At 48.8% G+C, this 21,790-nt stretch overlaps 1 protein-coding gene, 1 long non-coding RNA gene and 2 other non-coding genes across 7 annotated transcripts; all 4 read right to left on the minus strand.

Annotated features, from left to right (window-relative positions):
- Positions 1 to 88: 88 nt before the first annotated feature.
- Rcc1 (regulator of chromosome condensation 1) lies at positions 89 to 13,441 on the minus strand. Of its 3 annotated transcripts, none has more exons than XM_055611429.1 (11): positions 13,379 to 13,441; positions 8,171 to 8,252; positions 7,500 to 7,538; positions 6,327 to 6,514; positions 6,005 to 6,184; positions 3,880 to 3,976; positions 3,662 to 3,784; positions 3,006 to 3,161; positions 2,710 to 2,829; positions 2,271 to 2,423; positions 89 to 1,186 (listed from the first exon to the last, which is right to left on the minus strand). In XM_055611429.1, the coding sequence occupies exons 2-11, from the start codon at positions 8,241 to 8,243 to the stop codon at positions 1,011 to 1,013; spliced, it is 1,305 nt and encodes a 434-aa protein (XP_055467404.1). In that variant the 5' UTR covers positions 8,244 to 8,252; positions 13,379 to 13,441; the 3' UTR covers positions 89 to 1,010. The 3 variants fall into 3 exon arrangements, with proteins under 3 accessions (XP_055467404.1, XP_055467405.1, XP_055467407.1); XM_055611430.1 differs by lacking the exon at positions 13,379 to 13,441 and adding an exon at positions 12,756 to 12,802; XM_055611432.1 differs by lacking the exon at positions 7,500 to 7,538.
- A 3,991-nt stretch (positions 13,442 to 17,432) lies between these two features.
- Positions 17,433 to 19,002, minus strand: LOC129679801 (uncharacterized). Of its 2 annotated transcripts, XR_008720584.1 has the most exons (3): positions 18,936 to 19,002; positions 18,134 to 18,169; positions 17,433 to 17,743 (listed from the first exon to the last, which is right to left on the minus strand). It is a non-coding gene; the product is annotated as an uncharacterized LOC129679801 (long non-coding RNA). The 2 variants fall into 2 exon arrangements; XR_008720583.1 differs by lacking the exon at positions 18,936 to 19,002 and having other exon boundaries at positions 18,134 to 18,925.
- Positions 17,816 to 18,019, minus strand: LOC129680022 (small nucleolar RNA SNORA73 family). Its single transcript, XR_008720619.1, has one exon. It is a non-coding gene; the product is annotated as a small nucleolar RNA SNORA73 family (small nucleolar RNA).
- Positions 18,246 to 18,449, minus strand: LOC129680023 (small nucleolar RNA SNORA73 family). Its single transcript, XR_008720620.1, has one exon. It is a non-coding gene; the product is annotated as a small nucleolar RNA SNORA73 family (small nucleolar RNA).
- Positions 19,003 to 21,790: the final 2,788 nt, after the last annotated feature.

Below are 21,790 nucleotides of genomic sequence, written 5' to 3' on the forward strand. Positions count from 1 at the left end.
TCACCCTGCTCTCTTAATAATGCCCGACATATGGCAAGGGTTCCTTTAAAGACAGCAGAACAACTCCAGGGAACATGCACAAACCAAACACATTTTATAAAACTCTAAATTTATTCAAAGTGTTAAAAGATTTCACTCTCCCTTCTAAAATATTATACAATTAAAAAATCAAAACTATTCTCTTAGCCACTACACTTCCTTTCCTCAGGACCAGCCTCTGCCTCTCCAAGCCTTCCCCTCCATTCCTCCCTCAGCACTGTTCTAAAACCCACGACTTCCCTTTCCCATAACCCTGCCTTGACTGCCCAGCCAAGCCCAGCATGGCTTTCCAGTCCTCTGTGGCAGAAAGGCTGACTGGATGGGGATGCACAGGTGGCACCCAAGGGACAGCAGGGCGCTTTGTGCTTTTCAGAGAACAGCTAGTTGGCTCTTTTCAAGTGGGTCACTGTTTTTGCCCATGGACACCTGTTTAGAGCCAAATATTTGGCTTAGTCACCCAGAGCCTTGTAAAGCCTTTGTTCAGATCTGCCCAGGCATGGGTCCACGAAAAATGCATCTAATGACTATACCATCTGTCTCCTGGTAAATTACTATTAGGAGCAGAAAGAATGGCACATGGGAAGTAGGGCTTGATGGAGCCCCAACTTTTCAGAGCGCAGACACCAAAACCTCAGGGCAGGAAGTTTTGAGTTTTGTAGGCAATGAGCCAGGGCCAGCTAGGACCACAGGAGGCAGGGTAGTGAAGGGAGGAAAGGTCTAATGACATAAGTCTAGGGTAAGCAAAGATCTTTCTGAGACTCCCTTCCCATCCCCCTGCATCCTGTAAGTACCAAGATGATTCTAGAAAAGAGGACGAAACAGAAGAAAAGGATTCTGCTGTGGTGATGGGCAACAACAGGAGATGACAGCTGCTCAGGGCTGGGGAGGGGCCTTCTGCAATCTGTAGCTGGCTCTTTTCCTGTTCTGTGAAGCTGGGTTGGGGGCCAGAAACCAGGCCCATGAAGACGTCATCAGCTCTGTTCCTTGTCCTTAACCAGTAAGACAGTGTGCTGGCCCCCGCTGGACACAGTCAAGACTACACGGTTCTCTAACTGTTTGCCAGTCATTTCCACAGGGCTCCAGGCATCTTCATCCTGCCCAGTGCCCAGCTGGTAGTTGGTGCCCATGCCCCAGGCAAAAACACGACCTGCAAGGAACAGAAATAGAGGCAGCTGTCTTTGTCAATAGCAGCCTGGCAGGGTTGGAGCCCAAGAGTTCAAGGGAGCCTGGAAGAGCTGGGAGATTAAGTCCTCAGCTGCATCCTCCCTGCTCCCAGGCTCAGCAGGCAGGGGCTACATCCTGAATCCCTGTTCTTGGAACCAGTCACCTTCTACACTGGTCAGGACCCTCCTTTGGGTTTCATATGCCACCCTCTGGTGGTTCTTTTATTGTTTTGATAAGGTCTCATTATGTAGTCCTGGGTGGCCTCAAGATGGGCGAGGTGGGACACACCTGTAATCCCCGAACTCAGGGAGACAGAGACAAGCAGATCTCTGTGAGTTAGAGGCCACAAAGGTCAAGAGAGTCCAGGACAGTGAGCACTACACAGAGAAACCCTATCTTGAAAAACCAAAAAAAAAAAAAGGAACTGGCTTTCAACTCACAGAGATGTGCCCACCTCTGCCTCCTTAGTACTGGGACTAAAAGTGTAAGCCTATCCTCTGGTTTTCATAGAAGATTGAACCTCAAGGGTGCAGTGCAAGCCCCATTTCTCAAGGAAGTCCTCAAACACCTATGCTGGCCTGGATTCTCAAGGCTCCCTGGCTATGCACCCCTCTCTCAGCTTTGGCCATTGTTTGTCCACACCCTCTTCTGTTAGACCAGCCAGGACCCACAGGACAGCTCACAACGGTCACTAACTCCAGTCCCAGGAGGGCCTGATGCCCTCTTCTGGCCTCTGAGGGCACTAGTACATACACGCAGGCAAAACATAAGACATATATTAAGAAACAAAAAACATTCTTGAGCCCAACATGATGGCACATACCTTTGATTCCAGCACTTAGAAGGCAGAGGCAGGCAGATCTCTACGAGTTCCAGGTCAGCCTGGTCTACAGAGTGAGACCCTTTATAAAACATAAAACAGTAAAAACACCTCAGAGCATCTGGCAGTCAGTGGCAAAGCAGTGGCATCTCCAACACTGCATCTCAATTCTTCGTGACAGACACAACTTGCTAAGAATTTGCTGGTTATCATGACTCCCATACCAGGTCTGAGGAGCCCCACTTACCATCCTTGGACACGGCATACCCCACAGAGGCCCCACAGGCCACTGAGGAGATGACGGGTAGCCTGGAAATGAGGGTGGGTATGCTCTTCTCCTCAGCTCCCTCGCCAAGGCCCAGCCGCCCATACTCAGCCCGGCCCAGGCTGTATGCTTTTCCTGTGGGATGAGGGAGAGAGAAGAATATCAGCAGGGGGCATATTCCAAATAAAACAAATGGCACACCAAGTGAGCCCACATGCTCTTAAAGGCTTGCTGCTACTCTCTGGTGGTGAGAAGGTCCACAGGGTCTTTTCTTCCTTTGGGAGCAGGAGCTACAAGATAAGTCTACATAACTCCCACGCATTCGTACTCTGCAGCCCCAGGACAACTCTCAGGGATGCAAATCTACGTCTGGCCCACCCAGGGCCTACCGTGTCTTAGATGCAGGCCTTTGCAGTCCTACCTTCTGAATCCATGCAGATTGTATGGTGCTGGCCCCCAGAGAAGCCCACCCAGGACTTGGTGGAATTCTTGAAGGATGTCAAGTTCTGAGGAACGAAGCAAGATGCAGTGCCTGGAGTTCCTGTTGTCAAGGATAAAGGTGTTCCAGAAGCTCTCCTTCTCAGCGTTGTCCCCAGCAAGGCCACCCACCTCCAGGAGTGTCACCTTATACTATACCATGGCTCTGAGTGTCAGGTTAGCCCACAAAATAAAAAGAATCAAGGTTGTTGAGTCATGCCTGATCAGATCAGGACTCACCGAGCTGGTGATAGTTGGAGAGGCCAAAGCCATACACATGGCCCTCACGAGAGATAGCGAAAGTGAAATAGGCGCCACAGAAGGCATCCTGGAAACGCACGCGGCCCCGGCTTTCCCTGGATTTCAGCAGCACACATTTGGGGACCAGGAGTCGCTCTGTAAGTAGAGAGGAAGAAAAGGTCAGTGACAGACACAGGGTATTTTCTCTTCTACAAACCCTAAAGGAGGCTAAGCAGGGTCATGCTTGTTAGAGTAGAGGGAACTTAAGCTGATTGAGTTCAAATGCCCTGCTCAAAATTTTAAGAGCCACGAAAAGAGAAGTTTAAGTGGAATATATCCTGTGCCAGATATATTTCTGATTAAGTCATTTCTCTTTTTAGTTAACCAATAGGGGTGGGCAAGAGAAGGGGGATTTAGAGATAAGGAGTCAGCCCCCTGGTACGCTCATTTTGTACACCAGGCTATCCTCACACTCAAGAGACCAACATGCTCCTGCTAAGATTGAAGGTGTGTGCCGCCATGGAAGGTAACTTATAGCCAACCAACATGCAAACACACTGGATGTTAGCCTCAGGACACAGAATCCCTCTTGCCTTTTACCTTTGCCAGGGGATGATTTGCCAAATCTTCCCACTGGAGGTACCAACGCCACTTACCAAGGCCCCGACGGCCACCTCGATTGGCAAATAACTCCGGGACACGGCCCAGCTGACCCTGCTCTCCACAACCCAAAGTATAGAGGTCTCCATCAACCGTCAGCATCACCAAGTGGTCGTTCCCTGAAGATGAAGAAGAAAGCAGGAGATATAGGGTTTGCCTGTAAAACCCATGGCTGAGCTGCCTCAGCTCCTGCCCACAGCGTGCCTGCACTCACCTGAGGCCACCTTTACTACAGGCATGTCCAGCTGCACTTGAACAGGCACCATGCTCTTCTTCATTGGCTCCAACAACCCAATCACACCATTATTGTCCTAAAGGGAGGGACAGAGACTTCAGCAGCCAGTCCTGCTGCTCTGTAACAGCCCAGCCCAGGCTTGCAGGGATCAAGACAGCTGCCTGGTGAAAGGTAGTGAGTGATAGCAGATATGGACAGCGAGACAGCAGCAGGGGCCTGGCCACATAAGAAATACTGAAGAATGAAAACATCCACATCTGGGAACTGTGTTAAAGTAAGCCAGGGGACAGATGTGAGTGTAGGTAAACATATCTGGCTAAAAGTCAATTAATAGTTGAAGCAGCATGGCAAGAAGATGGAGGTGCAACACAATGGTCTGAGCATTTGTGTTAAAAACTTCTCCATAGGGTCTGGAGAGCTGGCTCAAAGGTTAAGAGCACTGGCTACTCTTCCAGAGGTCCTGAGTTCAATTCCCAGCAACCACATGGTGGACCATAACCATCTATAATGAGATCTGGTGCCCTTTTCAGGCATGCAGACAGAACACTGTATAAGTAATAAATAAATCTTTAAAAATTAAAAAACAAACAAAAGAAAAACTTCCCTATAATTTTTTTTACACTAGCCTCTACAGGTGTCCTGGCAAATCCTTTGATCCTAGCAGTAACCAGTTCAAGATCTCTTTGAATTTGAGGTCAACATCATCTACATGGTAAGTTCCAAGCCAGTTAGGGATACACAGCAAGACACCCATCTCAAAAAAAAAAAAAAAAAAAAAAAAAAAGGATGAAGGATGAGGGCCTAGCATAGTGATATACACTTTTAATACTAGAGGCAGGAGAATCTCCTTGAGGTCGAGGCCAGCCTGTTCTGCAAAGTAAGCTCTAGGACAGACAGAACTACACGGAGAGACCCTACCTCAAAAATAAGAAGGAAATAAATTAACAATTGCTTTTGCAATAGCCTTAATAAGGAAAAACTCAGAGTCCATTTTTTTTAAAGTTACTTCTAATGTGAATGGGTGTTTTGCATGTATGTATGTCTATACACCATGTATGTGCCTGGTGCCAAAAAGGCCAGAAGGCATTGATATCCTGGAACCTGAGTTATAAACAGCGGTGAGCTGCTACGTGGATGTCGGAAACGGAACCTGAGTCCTCTGCCAAGTACAATTCATGGTCTTAATCACTGAGGCATCTCTCTAGCTACAATACTGAAACTTAGTTCTCTACACTGGGATTGAGGCTCCCTTGACACTTGTCTTGCTTAGCATTACAAAGCCCTGGTTTTGATCTCTGCCCCTGCACAAGAATTGGGAGTCCATCGAGTCCAGGACAGCCAAGGCTATACAGAGAAACCCTGTCTCAAAAGAGCAAAAAGAGGGGTTGGAGAGATGGCTCAGAGGTTAAGAGCACTGGCTGTTCTTCCAGAGGTCCTGAGTTCAATTCCCAGCAACCACATGGTGGCTCACAACCATCTATAATGAGTTCTGGTGTGCAGGTGTACATGCAGTACAGAACACTGTATACATGGTAAATAAATAAATCTTTAAAAAAAAAAAAAAGAGCAAAAAGAATAGGAGCCAACAATTCCAGCACCCAGAAGACAGAGGCGGGAGAATCAGAAGCTCAAAGTTGTCCTCAGCTACATCATAGCCAGTATGGGGCTAGCCTGAAATACACGAGACCTTGTCTTAGTGTGTGGGGAAACTAAACTCCCCTGACTTAGAAAGACCAACAAGTGACACTCCCCACCCCCACAGACCCTTCTCTCAAAGCCTCTAGAACAGGGTCATGAATGAGATGGGGAAAGAGAGAATGAGGCAGGGAATGAACAGATGCAGCAGCTTCTAGGGACAGCTGCAGCCACAGGCAAACTTGAGCCACCCTTCCACAGGCACACACTTCATCACACTCAAGCAGGCAGCGCGGAGTGGACAGCCCCGATGACGATGCCAGGGATTTGAATCTAGGCTCTCCCTATGCCTACCATCTTTACTTCCCACCAATAAGCAAGCACAGCAGGACAGGAAAGCAGATCATTTGGGGACCCCGAGTTAATTCTGCCTGCCAGCCCGCACATAACTTTCCAGACCCAGTCTTACCCGAAAAGAGCCCCACAGGAAGACACGACCATCTTCAGTGAGGGCTGCTGTGTGACTGTCTCCTGCGGACACTTGTATCACCTTCTCTTGCAGTTCCACTTTCCCAGGGACCATTTCTGAGCCCTCGACTGATGTGTCCCTTCCCAGGGCACCCTCATCATTGCAGCCGAAGGAGTAGACCTGTGCCCACAGTGTCCCATTAGCACGAAGTCTGACCCTGTGGCCTACTTAATCAGGCCACTTCTTGCTCCTCTAGCCAGGTCCTGTCCCACACCCTTGCACCCAGGCCCTATCCAACCCGACCTCCAACCCTTTGACCTACCTGGCCACTTTGGCTCAGGCACACAGTGTGCATGCCCCCCGCCTCAGCCTGCACAACATCTTGTAGAAGGGGTACCAAGGTCGGCCTCTTCCTCTCCAGCACACTCTCACCCAGCCCCAGCTGGCCCACGTCGCCCTGGCCCAGTGTCAACACCAAGCCTGGTTCTGTGTTGTGGGACCTGTGTGAGACTAAAGGGTGGAGAAGATAGTCCCTGAGTGTGTAGGATGAGGGCAAAGAGCAGAGGTCACATCATGGGCTTTGGGATGCTGATGAAGCTGAAGTCCTTGCTCTGACAACAGGCCACAAATGAGACTTTTGTGGGCCTAAAGTTTCCTAATCTGTGAAAAGAGGATGATAAGGGTGTGCGTTCATAGGTTTTTTTTTTTTGTTTTTTTTTTTTTTTGGTGAGGATTAGAACCCAAGCACAGAGAAACAAGGAGACACTCCACATAGTGAAATGGATCTTGGTGGGCAGGGTATGAGAGCAGTGAGGATACAAGATAGTTTCCAGGTTGCAGATGTGAATCCACAGTGCCAACCTTTCACTAACTGCTTACTCTACCAACACTAGCTGGTTCTGCAGGCCTCCTATATTTAGAAGAGCATGTTGCCAGGCCTGGTGGCACACACTTTTAATCCTAGCCCTTGGAAGCAGAGGCAAGCCACTCTCTATGTGTTCCAGGATAGAAGACACTGTTTTATAGCACATAGAACTGAGCCTTCCAGAATGTCAGTGACCTTCCCAGGTAATAAAGTTAGTTAGCAGAGTTTGCACTGGAACTCACGGCAACTACCTGGGTTAGAACATTTATCAGTTTCCATCTGAATGCCACTCCACCCCCAGGCTGTGATTTCCAAACCCTGAACACAGGAGAAAAACAGACCACCCCTTCTGCCAGTATGGGCAGCATAGTGACAGCTTCAGAGGGACGGAAGGCACAGTAAGAACCCACAGATGCATTTGCAGAGAGGTGTGGGCCAACCAGTGGGTAGTGCAAGGCCTTTTGGTAGCCAGTGAAAGCCTGTCACAGCCCTCCACAGTCAATGGCATCCAGTGCCCTCCCCAAGGGTGTGGCCTCAGCTGCCAGGGCCACTGCAGCTGCACAGAGGCTGCACTGGGCAGGGAGCCATCTGGTTGGGTTTTCTGGTCAGTTGGGCTTGGCCCACGGGCACCTTGGCAGGAGCGGGTGGCAGGACCGCGGTTACGAGGGCCTGCAAAAAACAGACACTGTCTGAGCATGCGTCTACGCTCCTCCCTCCCATGCTAGGGGGCCATGTCTCTTGTCCTCCCCATACTCTGGGGTGGTGGGAGAGAGAAGAGTTACAGGACAGGTCCTTCAGATAAAGCTGGGACATGAGCTCATCCAATCCTCAATGCCTCACTCAGACAGGCGAGGGAAGCTCAACCTCAGGCAGATGAAGTGACTTGGCTGTGGTCACACATGGGGAAAGAGGCAGAGCTAGGATCTGAACCCACCTCTGAAGCCTCGGGCTTTCATGCTGTCAGCTAGGAGCAAATGGACTTAAGTTTCTGATTGTCAGGGGAGGAGAGCAAAGCATTGTAGACAGACTCAACTGTACATTTGCCTGGGGTTAAGTTCTAGGATCTTGGTGGTGCCAGCACTGCTTTGAGTGCTCTCTGATAAGCCTTGACTTAGGCCTCTTTTCTGACTGCTAAAGGGTTGAACTGGGTGAGATGCAGGGAAACTCCAGCTGAGCAGGGTCCCCAGACAGCTAAATCCGCCCCCACCCCGAGCTTCAAGCCAGGGAGGAAGGAGCACAGGCCCAGACGCCTCACTGTTCTGAGAGACCACGCAGCCACGAAGGGGTCACAGCTGGCTTACCTTTCACCTTCTTGCTTTTGGGGAGAGCATCTTCTGGGGGTGACCTTCTCTTAGCTATGCGCTTGGGTGGCATCTTCCTGTCCTGAAACACCCAGCAAACACTACATGTCAGATTAACATCTTCCTGAGAATATTTACCAAAGGCCTTAAGAAGAGAAGTCACACAGCAGTCACACCTCTTAGCATCTATCCCAGAACTGTGTGATAGGTGAGTAATGGCCAAGTTCACAAATATTCTCTGCTATTGATAAAACTGGGGGAAAAATGAGCAAACCATGTGCTTAATACTAGTGGACTAGGGGCTGAAGAGATAGCTCAGTAGTTAAGAGCATTGTCTGCTCTTCCAAAGGACCCGGGTTTGATTCCCAGCACCCACATGGTGGCTCACAACTATCTGTAACTCCAGTTTTAAGGAGACCTGACACCGTCACACCAATACGCATTACATGAAATTAAAAAAAAATTTACTAGTGGACTAAGGGCTGCTCAGCCTGGTGAGAGCCTGCCCAAGCCCCAAGTCCAATCCCGGTTCAAATCCCAGCACTGAATAAACTGGGGCTGGTGGCACATGCCTGTAATCTCAGCACTAGGCAGTGGAGTCGGGAGGAGTTTAATACTAGTGGGCTGGCTACACATGCATGGAGAACATCCGTGACAGGACAGTATAAAGCTGTCAAACATGTTTGTAGAGATTAAATCTATTGAACAAAAAGATGTTCTTTATGAAAAAGAAAAGCAGAGAGAAGCCAGGTGTGGTGTCTGCTCATGACCCCAGCACTGGAGCACCCAGAGTTCCAGGCCAGCCAGTCTCAAACACACTTAATAACAAAAACAATTGGTGCATGCCTGAATCCCAGCGCTCACTCAGGCAGCAGAGACAGGCCTACTTAGTAAATTTCAGGACAGGCAGGGCTGGGAGACTCTGTCTCAAAACAAAGCAACACAGCAAACCACACAATACAAAACCCCAAGCCCAAACCAAGCAGTGGAAAATAGTTAATAGCTTATTACTATTAACTATTATTATTCTGAAACAGGGACCAATGCAGCTTAGGATGGCCTTGAACTCATCTTCCTGCCTGCACCTCCTGAGCTAAATTTACAGGTATGTGCTTCCAGGAGTGGCTGACAGGATTAAATGATCTGCTACTGTGATGGCACACCATGTTCGGGTGTGGCTCATTGGCAGAGTGCTCGCCCAGCAGGTCTGAGGCTCTGGATTTCATCCCATAACAGGAAAAAAAGATTTAATTAAAGCTGGGCTAGGTGTTCACCTTTAGTGCCAACATAGGAGGGAGAGGCAGGCAGATCTGGTCTCAATAGATAAATAAAAATGGTCCTATAGTAGGGGCTTGCTCAGTAAGTTAAGGTGGTAGGGTGGTGGTTAGGGTTTTCCCCAGGTACTGAGACACAAAGCTACTGGGATTCTAAGCAAGCTCACCGGTTCTTCTTCTGACAGACAGAGATGAAATTCTGCTCAAGGCAACAAGGGAAAGAAGAGCAATGGCCCTTCTCAGTGTCTGCTGGAGATCTGATCAGCACTACCCCCTATGAGATCCAAAAGCCTCAGGCTTCCCAGCTGTCAACTCTGAAGCTACAGACACATGGCTAGAGACGTCTGACTCAGAGGAAGGAGACCAAAGCATTTTAAATAGGCCCAGGATCCCGCAGAGCCTGTGTGAGTTGTAGCTGGCCCAGTTCTGTCAGGAGGCAGCTACTCTGAACTTGCACAACTTCCATTCTCCCTGTAATGGGATCCTCTCTCTTCCTCTATTTGCTTAAGACCCCTCTGCCTACACTGAAAATGCTTGCTCTCTGGAGCACTGGGGACTTGATTCACCTTCCAGGGCTCTGGTTTCCTCAACCTGTAACAATCCTTATCTGCTAAACAGGAGATGATAGGGCTGGGTGTGGTGGCACAGCCTTTAATCCCAGCAGGTGGCTCTCTGTGAGTTCCAGGCCAGCCTGGTCTATAAAGCAAGCCCAGGACAGCTAGGGCTACACAGAGAAACTCTGTCTTGAAAACAAACAACCCTCCCCCCTCAAATAAGAGATGATAATGACCTCTTATTATTTAGGTCCTCAGGGAGGACCTAAATCTGGACTGAATGCCACTAGCACAGAGTAGGTATTAAACAGTAACACGTGGACTAATCTCACAGACAGTCCGGAGTGCTGGGGTGGGGCCAAGATGCTCTGCGAAGACAGAGGAGGTGGCTAACTTGCCACCTGTGCTCATGGAGCTTACATTTTAGGAAGAAAGCAAGTCATCCCTTGCCGGGTAGTGGCGCACACCTTTGATCCCAGAGCTCTGGGAGGCAGAGGCAGGCCAATCTCTGTGAGTTCAAGGCCAGCCTGGTCTACAAAGTGGGTCCAGGACAGCCAAGGCTACACAGAGAAACCCTGTCTCAAAAAACAAAAGAAGAGAAAAGGCCATCCTGTGTTCCCTTCCTCCCAAAGACATCATTCCCTCCCATGAAATGCCTCTCCTGAATCTTTGCTGCACAAAAACAAAACAAACAAACAAACAAACAAAAAACCTTAATAAATAAAACTACTGTTCAAGACAAGCTGAAGTCAGTTATGGTAGAAGCATCTGTGAGCTAAAGGTCATCCTCAGCCACACAGCCAGGCTGAGGATAGCCTAGGCTAGATGAGACCCTGTCTCAGAAACCAAACCAAAGGGTTTTGAAGATGACTCTTCAGTCAGCAATGTGATTGCTGTGCAAAGCACACGCCTACAATCCTGGTGCAGGGAAGGCGGGATCAGATCCCTGAGGGTCACTGGCTAGCCAGTGGACACTAACGGGTAAGCTCCAGGTTCCCTGAGATGCCCTGTCTCAAAACACAGAGCAGTCAATAGACAATGTCTCTGACCTCCACATGCACGTGCAATCCTTCATGCACGCTCACGAGGTCAGACAGGTTCACTACACACAACTCGACCCAACTTCAGCTTTCAGAAAAGCTGAAGACACAGTCACTCCTATTTCATGGTTGGGGGAACCAGGAAGGTAAATGTACCTGCTCATTTTCACACACCAAACGAGAGGCAGAAAACCCAGGCACGCTAAAAAAATTTTTTTGAGAGGAAAAAAGTATACTGTTTGTGGTGGTACACATCTGTAATCCCAGAACCTAGGAAGCTGACCAACATCAACCCAGCCTACAGAGCGAGACCCTGCCCTACCATCACCACACAAGTGTCAGCTAAAGGCACACTCTAAGCCAGTGGGAATTTAAAGTAGCCCAAGCAAGTCTCTCGTGATTCCTGAGGAGTATGGCCAAATCCAAGGAGCAGAAAGCAGAAGCCAAGGGAGGGAGAAGATGGCACTGGGACCTGCTGGGCGGGCTGTCGCCATACCCAAAGGGTCTGGAGTCCTCGGATGAGGGGAATAATCCTGATACCCCAGTTGTTTCTGAGCCACACACTCTTCATCCTTACCGGCGTAACTCTAGTTGCTGCACTTAGCAGTATGCAAACCCAGAAGCAAGGCAGGGGAAGGGCAGCTCCCAAAGGTGGGCCTAGCTGGGCATGGTGGACAGAGGCAGGATTTGTGACTGCCACAATTCTAGGCCAGGCCTGGCCTACATAGTGATACCTACCCTGTTTCACCAAACATATAAGCCAAGGCTGAAGAAATGGATCAGCACTGGCTGCTCTTTTCAGGGATCCAAGTTTCCCAGAACCCACGGGCTGCTCCCAATCACCTGGAACTCTAGTTCCAGGGGATCCAATGCCCTCTTCTCTGGCCTCCTTGGGCCACTGCATGCATTCGGTACACATACATAGCAGGCAAAACACACACACACACACACACCCAAAACCAAAGAGACTTGTTATCTGTCACCATATTTGCATTCCCACTTCCACTCCCCAGGATCCATCTTCAAGAAGTTTAAAAACTGGAAGAGTGGGCAAGACTCAGAAGTAAAAACCAGAAGAGTCAAAGTCCATTAATAAGCACCTATGGTGTGTGACCCTCTTAAGGGTCAAGGCCTGTCCCCACACCAGGAAAAGGTATGGGAAAGGTTACCAGCAGAAAAGGGAAGGCCTGTGGAGGCTGTTCCTGTGAGCTGCCAGGAAGTGAGCTAACACACCTCGCAGCAAGTCCCTCAGCCAGGTCCAGCAAGTGTGTGGTACTGCTTGGGGCTCTCTGTCAATTTTTAACTAGGGACAGGAGCCATAGCTTCTAGCAGATCAGAGCCACTCACTGCCTTTGTGCAGATTATAGGACGCATTACCTTCACTTTATAGTGATGAAACTAAGGTTTAAGAGGATCTAGCGGGCCCCGATCCAGGCTCCTGTTTTTAGTTGTCTGCAACCCAGAACCCGGTGAATCACTTCTAACTCATCTTTTCTGAGCTCCATTAGGGTGCTGTTCTTGGGTGAAGCAGCCTTCTGCGTCCTCTGCACCCACTCAAACCGTTCCCACAAGCTCCACACACCACTGATGTCTGTGACCCCCAAACACGCTAGCAGTTGCATGTGCTGTCCCCCATGTCTGGAGTACCCTGCTATTACAACCTCATCACCCAAAGTCGCGAGGCCTCCCCTCACCTGGAGAGCTATCCCCAACCTACCAAAGCCCGGTTACGGCTTCCGCTGATGTTTCCCGGTCTGTTTCATACCCTCAACTTCTGCCAGGGCACACGTGGTCGGAGGACTTAGTTTCCGATGAACCAAACCCTTGGCGGCAGCAATGCCCGGCCTCCACGGGCACACTTTGCTGGTCTCGGAGGACCCATCGTCAGGGAGCCCCGGCGCTCCGCAAAGGGCACCGAGGCCCGCCTTTGTCACCATTGTTCCCCGGCGGCTCAGAAGCAGCAAGGAGCCGTCAGGCAGGCAGCAACCGACCGACCGGATGACACGGGGCTGACGGGAGTTAGGCGCGGGCGACTGTCGGGCCGCCGCCGTGCCCTCCCCGCCGGCGGGCGCCGCGCTCACCGGCCCGCGCCCCGGGGCCGCCAGCCGTTTGAATCTCCCGCCGCGTGGCGGGGCGCGCGCACGGGACGAGCGCGGCGGCCGAGGGGCTGCGCGGCCCATGCGCGGGCGAGGCGGGGCCCACGCGGCCGGAGCTCGCGCCCACAGGGCCGCCGCTTCACGTGCAGCCCGCCCCGCGGGCGGCGAGCTCGGCCCAACGCGGCCCCGAGCGCCTCCCGGCGCCCCGTCCCCCGAGTTCCGCGCGAACCGGAGCACGACCTACCTCGGCGCTGGGCGGCTACAAGCAACTCCGGTGCTCGGCGGCCGGCGGCGAAGTGCCCTGAGCATGCGCTCTGCGGGCCTCTGGCCCCGACCCTGACCACAGGAGAAAACGCAGAGCCGGGCGGCCCCTGGCGGCCAGCGCGGGAAGCGCGAGCGGCTGCTCCTGGGTGGCACTACAGCGCTTCTGTACTTGGCAATTCCCAGCGTGGGCCAAGTGAGCAGACAACCTGCTTGAGAAACGGCTGGAATACTAGTTTGTGTTAAGAAAATCTGGCGCGTGAGATCTGAACGGAGCAGAACAGGGCTGAAGGTTCTTGTTCTCGAAGTGTCCATGCAGAAGGCTGAAAAGTCCAACTATTGCCTATACAGGCCAAGAGAGGAGGGACACGAGTTCAAAGCTAGGTGGGATACACAGTGAGATTCTATCTCAGAAAGGAAAAAAAAAAAAGTAAGAGAGGCACTATGAACGTAGCTCACTATGGATGTAGCTGAGTGTTTTGCCTAAGTGTGAAGTTCAAAGTGCAACTACAAGACCATAAAGGGAAGGAGGGAGAAGGTTGGTAAGGAAAAAGATGACTCAGGGCTGGGCTGGGCACTGTTTTAGTTGGGAGCTTACAGTGGGCTCTGAAAAATGTCCTCTCCTACTAACATCGGCCCAAAAGAACATTTGATTGTGTATGGTCTTCATATCTGAGGGCAGTGACCGCTGCACAAGTCATCTCTACACATTAATTCTGACTCCAAAAGTCATCCTAAAGAGAAATTTTTAGCCTTCTATTTATTTATTTACTTATTTATTTTTAAGACAGGGCTTAGAAATTTTCAGCCTTTTATTCATTCATTCATTTATTTATTTATGCATTTTAAGGCAGGGCTTTCTCTATGGAGCCTTGGCTGCTCTGGACTCACTTTGTAGACCAGGCTGGCCTGGTCACAGAGATCTGTCTGCCCAGAGTGCTGGGATTAAAGGCATGCACCACCACACCCATGTTTTACTTTTTTATTTTTGAGACAGGGTTTCACTATGAGATCTGCCTGCCTATGCCTCCATAGAGCAGGAAACATGTTTGCACCATCGTACCCAGTTATTTATTAAAGAGCAAGGGCTGGCACACTGGCCTGTGTGTCAGCAAAAGTGGGATTCACAACTGGGGGAGGGGACCATCACCACACACAGCTTCGCCTACCATTATACACTCACCTGACAAGATATTTCACATATTTGTAGGTGTACATGTTCATGCTAGCGTGCTTGTGGAGCTCAGAGGGCAACTTCCAGGAGTACGTTCTGTCTTTCCACTATGTGGGTCCAGAGAGCAAATTCAAGTCTTCAAGCTTGGCAGCAGGCACCTTTACCAACTGAGCCATGTCCGATTTCATTTCCCCTGTTATGTAGTGCCAGCCACAAAGCAAAGCAATCCCCTAGTTCTGTCTTACCTTTTCAGGTTGACCTCTGCCTCCATCGTGACCTCCTCTCCTTGAAGATAAACTGAAGTTTCTCCAAGCTTCACCCTGGAAACTCTGATCTCTCTGCTGTCTTTCTCCAAGATCTTACTCATTCACATGGCTTAATGTAATTACAGAAAAACCATCATTTATCTTAACTCCTAAAAACATTTGTTTGGTTTTGGGAAAGCCTCGGGCTGTACCCCCCCTCCCCCCCCAGCTGAGGACCTAACCCAGGGCCTTGCAGCATTCTACCACTGAGCTAAATCCCCAACTCCCTCAGGCTGTCTTTAAACTCCTAATCCAACTGCTTCTGCCTCCTAGCGTTAGGATTACAGGGCTGTGCCACAAAGACTGTGCCCTTCAAAATAAATTTTTAAATGTATCTGTTTTATGTATGAGTGATGTATCTATATGTGTGCCTATATGCTGGAAGAGGACATCAGATCTCATTATAGATGGTTGTGTGCTACCATGTGGTGGCTGAGTTGAACTCAGGGCCTCTGGAAAAGTAGCTAATACTCTTAAAAGCCGAGCCATTTAACTGTGTCTTGTCTGTTCACGGAAGTACAGTGCCTGCAGAGAGGGCGCTGGAAGCCCCAGAGCCGTTTTGGTAGGTACTGGATGCGCGTCCCAAGACCCAAACTCCAGCCCTCTGGAAGAGCAGTATGACTCTTAACCACTAAACTCTCATCCCATTTAGATATAAAACTTGCTTGTGTGCATTAGGTCATTTGTTTCTACCTGAGGTAGATTTAAATTGTTCTCAAACAGGGGTGGTGGCATGCCTCAGGAGGCAGAGGCAGGCAGATCTCCAAGTTCCAGGCTAGCCAAGGTCAGAGAAACTTGTCTCAGAATATAGTTATTCTTGCAGAGAACCTTGAATCCCTAGCACCTACATCATGGCTCATAACCTGTAACTATAAAACACCAATTCCAGGGGACCCCATGGCCTCTTCAGATCTCTACGCATATGGTACATAATATATGCAGGCAACATTAATACAAAAAATGAATAAGGTGCTGAAGACATGGCTCAGCCTTTAAGAGCACTGGCTGCTCTGGGTGGTTGGCAGCCCCCACACCTTTAATCCCAGCACTTGGGAGGCAGAAGCCAGCCTGGTCTACATGAGTCCAGGACAGCAAGAGCTAGAGAAACCCTGTTTCAATCCCCAGCACCACCCACATGGCAGTTCACAGCTGCAACTCTTAGTTCCAGGGAACCTGAAAGTGTCAGGGACATAAATGCAAACTAAACACCAATGCATATTAAAATATAAAATTAACATTGCAAAAAGGAGGGTTTGTGTTAGTGGTACACCTTTAATCCCAGCACTAGGACAGTTAGCCATCCTAGTGGGGTTTGGGACCTGGTTTCTGTCCAAAATTGAACTATCACTTATTTCAATATTGAGCCTCCCACTTGCCAGCCAAGTACTCTGCTTTGAGCTAATCCCTAGGCACTGGCCATCTTGTGTAATACTTGAGTGTGAATTTTATCTAGTAACATGCCTGTGTTCATCAAAGTCCAGGATGCTGCATGGGTGCTAGGGTCTGGTCACAGCTGACTATGTATCAGGTGCTCTAACCATTGGACCATATCTCCAGCCACATTATCAAATTAAGACCTAGTCTGTAACTGGAACTTTAATTGCAGCATTGAGACAGAGGCAAGTTTGAGTCAGCCCAGTATAAACAGAGTAAGTTCCAGGACAGCCAGGACTACAGAGAAACCCTTCTCAGAAAAAACCAAGATAGTGTATGAAGACCAACCAGGCTGGCCTGGTACATATGCAGTGCGCTGGTTCTGAAGTTGGTTTTCAGACAGGGCCTCACTGTCTAGCACTGAATGGCCTTGAAGACACCTGCCCCTGCCTTCAGTGCACCACCTGTTAGAAGTTGAATTTAGGGGCTCACACATGCTAGGTAAGGACTGAGCTATAAGCCTAGCCCAGAAAACACCTGTAATTAATGCCAGCACTTGGGAGGCAGAGGCAGGCAAATCACTAGTCTACAAAGCACAAGACAGCCAAGGCTATAGAGAAACCCTGTCTTGGGGGGTGGGGAAACAAACCTGGCTATGTGTATAAATGATATAGCAGTTATCTTCTACTGAATCTGGAAGCCAAGGCACACACTTTGCATCTAGGCCCCACTACAGGAAAACTAAGGGCAGATGAATTGGACCATGGTACAGGCTTCTAGGGCGTTGGCCACACAAGCACCTCATGAATGCCAACATTCCCCTGCCCCAGGGAAATGCACCAGAATCTTTAAGGCCTACCTTCTAGGTGACTCCCTATCCCCCCATCATTCAGAGCATTGATTACCCCAAAGCGCAACCAGCACTGGTCATCAGGGCTTCCCATTGTGACCTAGGGACCCATCCCCCACATCATAAAGCCACCAGTTGTAGGCCTGTGCAGTTAGCAGTGCTTACTCATTTGACCAGCACCTCCACACCTGAGACCTATCAAAACACCATCACCACCATGGCAAAGGATGGAACTCAATCTCAGCCTTTGGGTGCATTAATCCCACACTTGCTGTGAAACCATCTGCAGTCTCTTACATGCAAGCACTCTAGACACACCAAACCAGAAGGCAAGCACATTCAAAAGTCCACTTTAATCAGATTTGTCAGGTATATTACAAACATTTATTTAAAATACAAATGAATTCTATAACCCAGTGTGGTCTTGAACCTATGGTGTGATCTTACAGTGAATATGGACATGAACAAGCACAAGTCATGATCCTGGAGAGATAACACAGGTCCTCACACATCCCATAGAACATAGACACCAAGATCCTCAGCTAAACCCCTAATACACACAGAGCTTTACCAATCTCAATAGTTAAAAGGCCCCAAAAACCATGTTAACCTTCAGGAGGTGGTTGTAGCAAATCCTCTTCTTTCCTGAACAACAAAAAAAGCACCAATCATTAGGTTCCCGAGGATGGCACGCCAAAAGCCTTAGCAGCTCAGACGTTATGTTTCCTGCATGGTTTGTCTCCTCAGTCACCGTCCACAGGACTCTGAGAAGCTGTAGGAATATGCAGGCGCGGACTGAAAGCCCAGCTTCATCTTCAACGTTGTGGAAAGGGACTGTACATCACCGGGCGAAGCCCTATGCTCCCGTACGCCACTAGGACAGAGCCCGGGGAGAGTGACCTCCCGGGTTATCCACGTTGGAGTCTCTGGTTAGGGCCCAAACGATTTTTCAACTTCACCCAGTACTGAAGACAAGTCCCACTAGTCTCTAACCATTAATAACAGACATATAATAGCCTTTCAGAGTAAACTCACCTCAATCAAGGAGTCACTTGCAATTACCGATCAGTTCTGCAAAACAATGCATTTCATCAGTAAGTGAAACTCTTAATAGAACGCAGCCTCATCCTCAGACGGTGTGATTTAAGCCTGTTTCCTGCATGGTTTGTCCCCTCAGTCACTGTCCACAGGACTCTGAGAAGCTGTAGGAATATGCAGGCGCGGACTGAAAGCCCAGCTTCATCTCCAACGTTGTGGAAAGGGACTATACATCACCGGGCGAAGCCCTATGCTCCCGTACGCCACTAGGACAGAGCCCGGGGAGAGTGACCTCCCGGGTTATCCACGTTGGATAGTCACAGTAAAAGACTTTCATTTGACAAATCTCACCACACATCCTTGCCAAACCTCCAGCTCGAAGAAATGCCTGACTGCTGGAACTAGACCTGAGCCACCACCACGGCGGCCAGAAGTACCTTCAAAGCAAACACAGTACGTCCCCTCCCCGCCAAAATTGTGAATTCATTATTTACGTTAAAAGCGGCTCTCTGAACAGCAGATTTGCCGAGAACAAAAGAGCCTTTTCTCTTAAGCATCACGAATGCGCGTAGGCATTCTCGTGAGGTTTCCCGGCATAACTCCGCTATCTTTGGGATTCCGAGAAAATAGCCCTTGCTGGATTGGAAGGCACATGTGGAACGGGCCAAGCCATACCAGGCGACTTAACCCCGGCTTCCCACGCGGGGTCCGGCCCCGACGTGACTTCCACTTAAAGCCGGGTGCCGGACGGCGAGGGCAAACCCAGAACAACAGAGTTGGTAGATGTAAGACGACTCACCAAATCCGAGTAACCGCAGAGACGCAGTGTTAAAAGACCGAGCCCTGCCGAGGCGGCCATATTTATACCCATGAGACGCCCGGAAGCTAGGGGCTGCACACTGCGCCTGCGCGGGAACATGCGCACTAGGACCATTGCAAATGCGCTAAGGCCGATGGTACCTATAAAGTTCAGCTTCACCTCTAACGGGATTGGAGGGCTGTAGGGTCCTGGCACTGGGCATTTCAGCTTGTGTCTTCCCTGCCTGGATATACTGGCATATGCAAAATGGGGAGAACGTCTAGAGAAGTGCTTTCCAGATTCCAGAATTTGAATCTGCTTTGTATGTGGAAGAAATAGGTACTTCTAGAAGAACTGGCTACACTTAAAAACTTCCCGTGGGCCAGGCATGGCGGTGCTCGCCTTTAATCCCAGCACTCTGGAGGCACCAGCAGACGAATCTTTGTGCGTTCAAGGCCACCCTGGTCTACAAAGATAGTTCCAGGACAGGCAGAACTGTTAAACAGAGAAACCCTGTTTCGAAGAACCAAAACAAAAGTTCCCTTGGAGCGGGCCGTGGAGGTTAAGCGCACTGGTTCCTCTCCCAGAGTACGTCGGTTCAGTTCCCAGCACCTATATGGAAACTCGCAGCTGTTACTCCCAGTTGTAGTGGATCTGCAGATACACATGGGTTACAAAACACACACAGGTATACAAATAAAAATAAGCACATTAAAACATACACAAAACGGGGCTGCAGAGATTGCTCAAACAACCCGGGTTCAAATCCCGGCACCCACAAGGCAACACACAACTGTCTGTAACTCCAAGATCTGACACTTTTCACATAGACATACATGCAGGCAAAACACCAATGAATATAAAATTAAAGTAAATAAACAGACACACAAAACCTCTCTTACACTCTCAGTGGGAAGACACTTGCCCTAGGATTTGAGGTGCTTATTCACACCAGCTTAAAAAGCTGTTTGTTACATCACTTTACACACAGACACATAAAGCTGTAAAATAAAAATGTCTGTAATCCCAGCGCTTTGGAGGCTGAGGCAGGTGGATCTCTGTGAATTCATGGCCAGCTTGGTCTACAAAGTGAGTCAAGGACAGGCAGAGCTGTACAGAAAAAAGCCCGTCTCAAAACAAACAAAAAAGATACATTGATCCTAAAGATATTTGTCAGTAAATTGACAGAGCCATCAGATCAAGGATAGCCTGAGTAGAGACAATGATCATGTTCCTCTTATATATCAGCTTGAGTGCTTTACCAGTTATAATTTACATTTACCATTCTAAAACACTAATACTACTTCCCAGATTTTAGGATGTAAAAGAAAATCCTGGCAAATGTTCTAATATCTACTTGAAAGAATGGGAATGTTGGTGTGTGTCTTTAACCCCAGCAGTTGGGAGGCAGTTAGGCAGAATTGGAAGCCAGTCTTTTCTACATAGTGAAATTCGGGATAGCCTGGCCTACATAGGGGGATCTTGTCTTAATAAACAGGCAAATAGATAGATAGGTAGGTAGGTAGATAGAGATAGATGATAGATAGATAGATAGATAGATAGATAGATAGATAGATAGATAGATAGATAGAATGGCCAATATGTTTTTTTCCTTCTTTTGTTTTTATTTTGTTGTTGCTTACAGACAAGTTTCTCTGGCTGTCCTGGATCTCATACTGTAGACCAGGCTGGCCCCAAAGTTACAGAGATCTCCCTGCCTCTGCCTCTGCCTCCTTGAGTGGTGGGATTAAAGGTTACCACTGCCCAGCAAAAACATATTTATAACTTTGTTTTGCTTGGTTCGTTTTTGTGTTTTGTTTTTTCTGAGACAAGGTTTCTTTGTGTAGCCTTGGCTGTCCTGGAACTAACTCTCTTTGTAGATCAGGCTGGCCTCAGACTCACAGAGATCCGTCTGCCTCTGCCTCCCAAAGTGCTGAGATTACAGGAGAAAAAACATTTAAAAAAATTTTTTTTTTCAAGACAGGGTTTCTCTGTACAGCCCTGGCCGTCCCGTCCTCGATATTTTCTAACTATATATCTACAGGTGATTGAAATTCCTTCACATACTCAAACCAGTTGATAGAACTGAAATAATCTCTTTTAACATTATTATTGTGTGTGAATATATGATGGTGGGGGCAGTGAAATGGCACAAAAGAAAAAAAAAACACGTTTCCAATTGATCTAGGCTTGCATTCCCTTCATGCTTTCCAAGAATGGAATGGAATTGAATCTTGACCACGAGTACAGTCTGCTGATGGTCCGTTCACTCTTGACTTTTATTAAAAAACCAGATGTTTTAACTGTTTACTCTTATACTGTCTGTGCAGCTATTAAGAACACAAAAGGGAAATAGTGGCTCTGCTATGAACAGTGGCTGGAGCATTGGTATGCAAATGGGAGACTATGTCCGGAGCAAAGAGTTCTCATGACTATCCTGAAATGTAAGCATTTCTGGAGCCCTGTTGCCAACTGGGGTCTCCCCATTGCTGCTTAAAATGACATGAAGAAATCTCCAGAGTAGCAGAGGTTGCTACTATTGCTTTTCTCTGACATTCATGAGATTTTGCTACACGGTACAGCTTCGAAACGGACTTCATTTGCATGCCATGGAACAAATAAAGTAGCTCAGCTCTTTCAGGGTGGGCGGCTAATCAACTATGAGGTGACTGCACTGCATGGCAGTGCCGAGACCAACTTGACAGGGACAGCGCCCCAGCTACTGCTGCCAAGCTGCATCAGCAGAGTCTTCTGAGGGGAAAACACAGAATGCTATATTTAATAACCATGCTAACATTATAGAGTAGCCAAAGTCCCTAAACCAACTCTCTGCTGCCTTTTTTTTTTTTTTTTTT

The sequence above is a fragment of the Psammomys obesus genome, unplaced genomic scaffold, assembly GCF_907164565.1.
Source record: "Psammomys obesus unplaced genomic scaffold, mPsaObe1.curated_primary_1811, whole genome shotgun sequence".
NCBI classification, from domain to species: domain Eukaryota; kingdom Metazoa; phylum Chordata; class Mammalia; order Rodentia; family Muridae; genus Psammomys; species Psammomys obesus.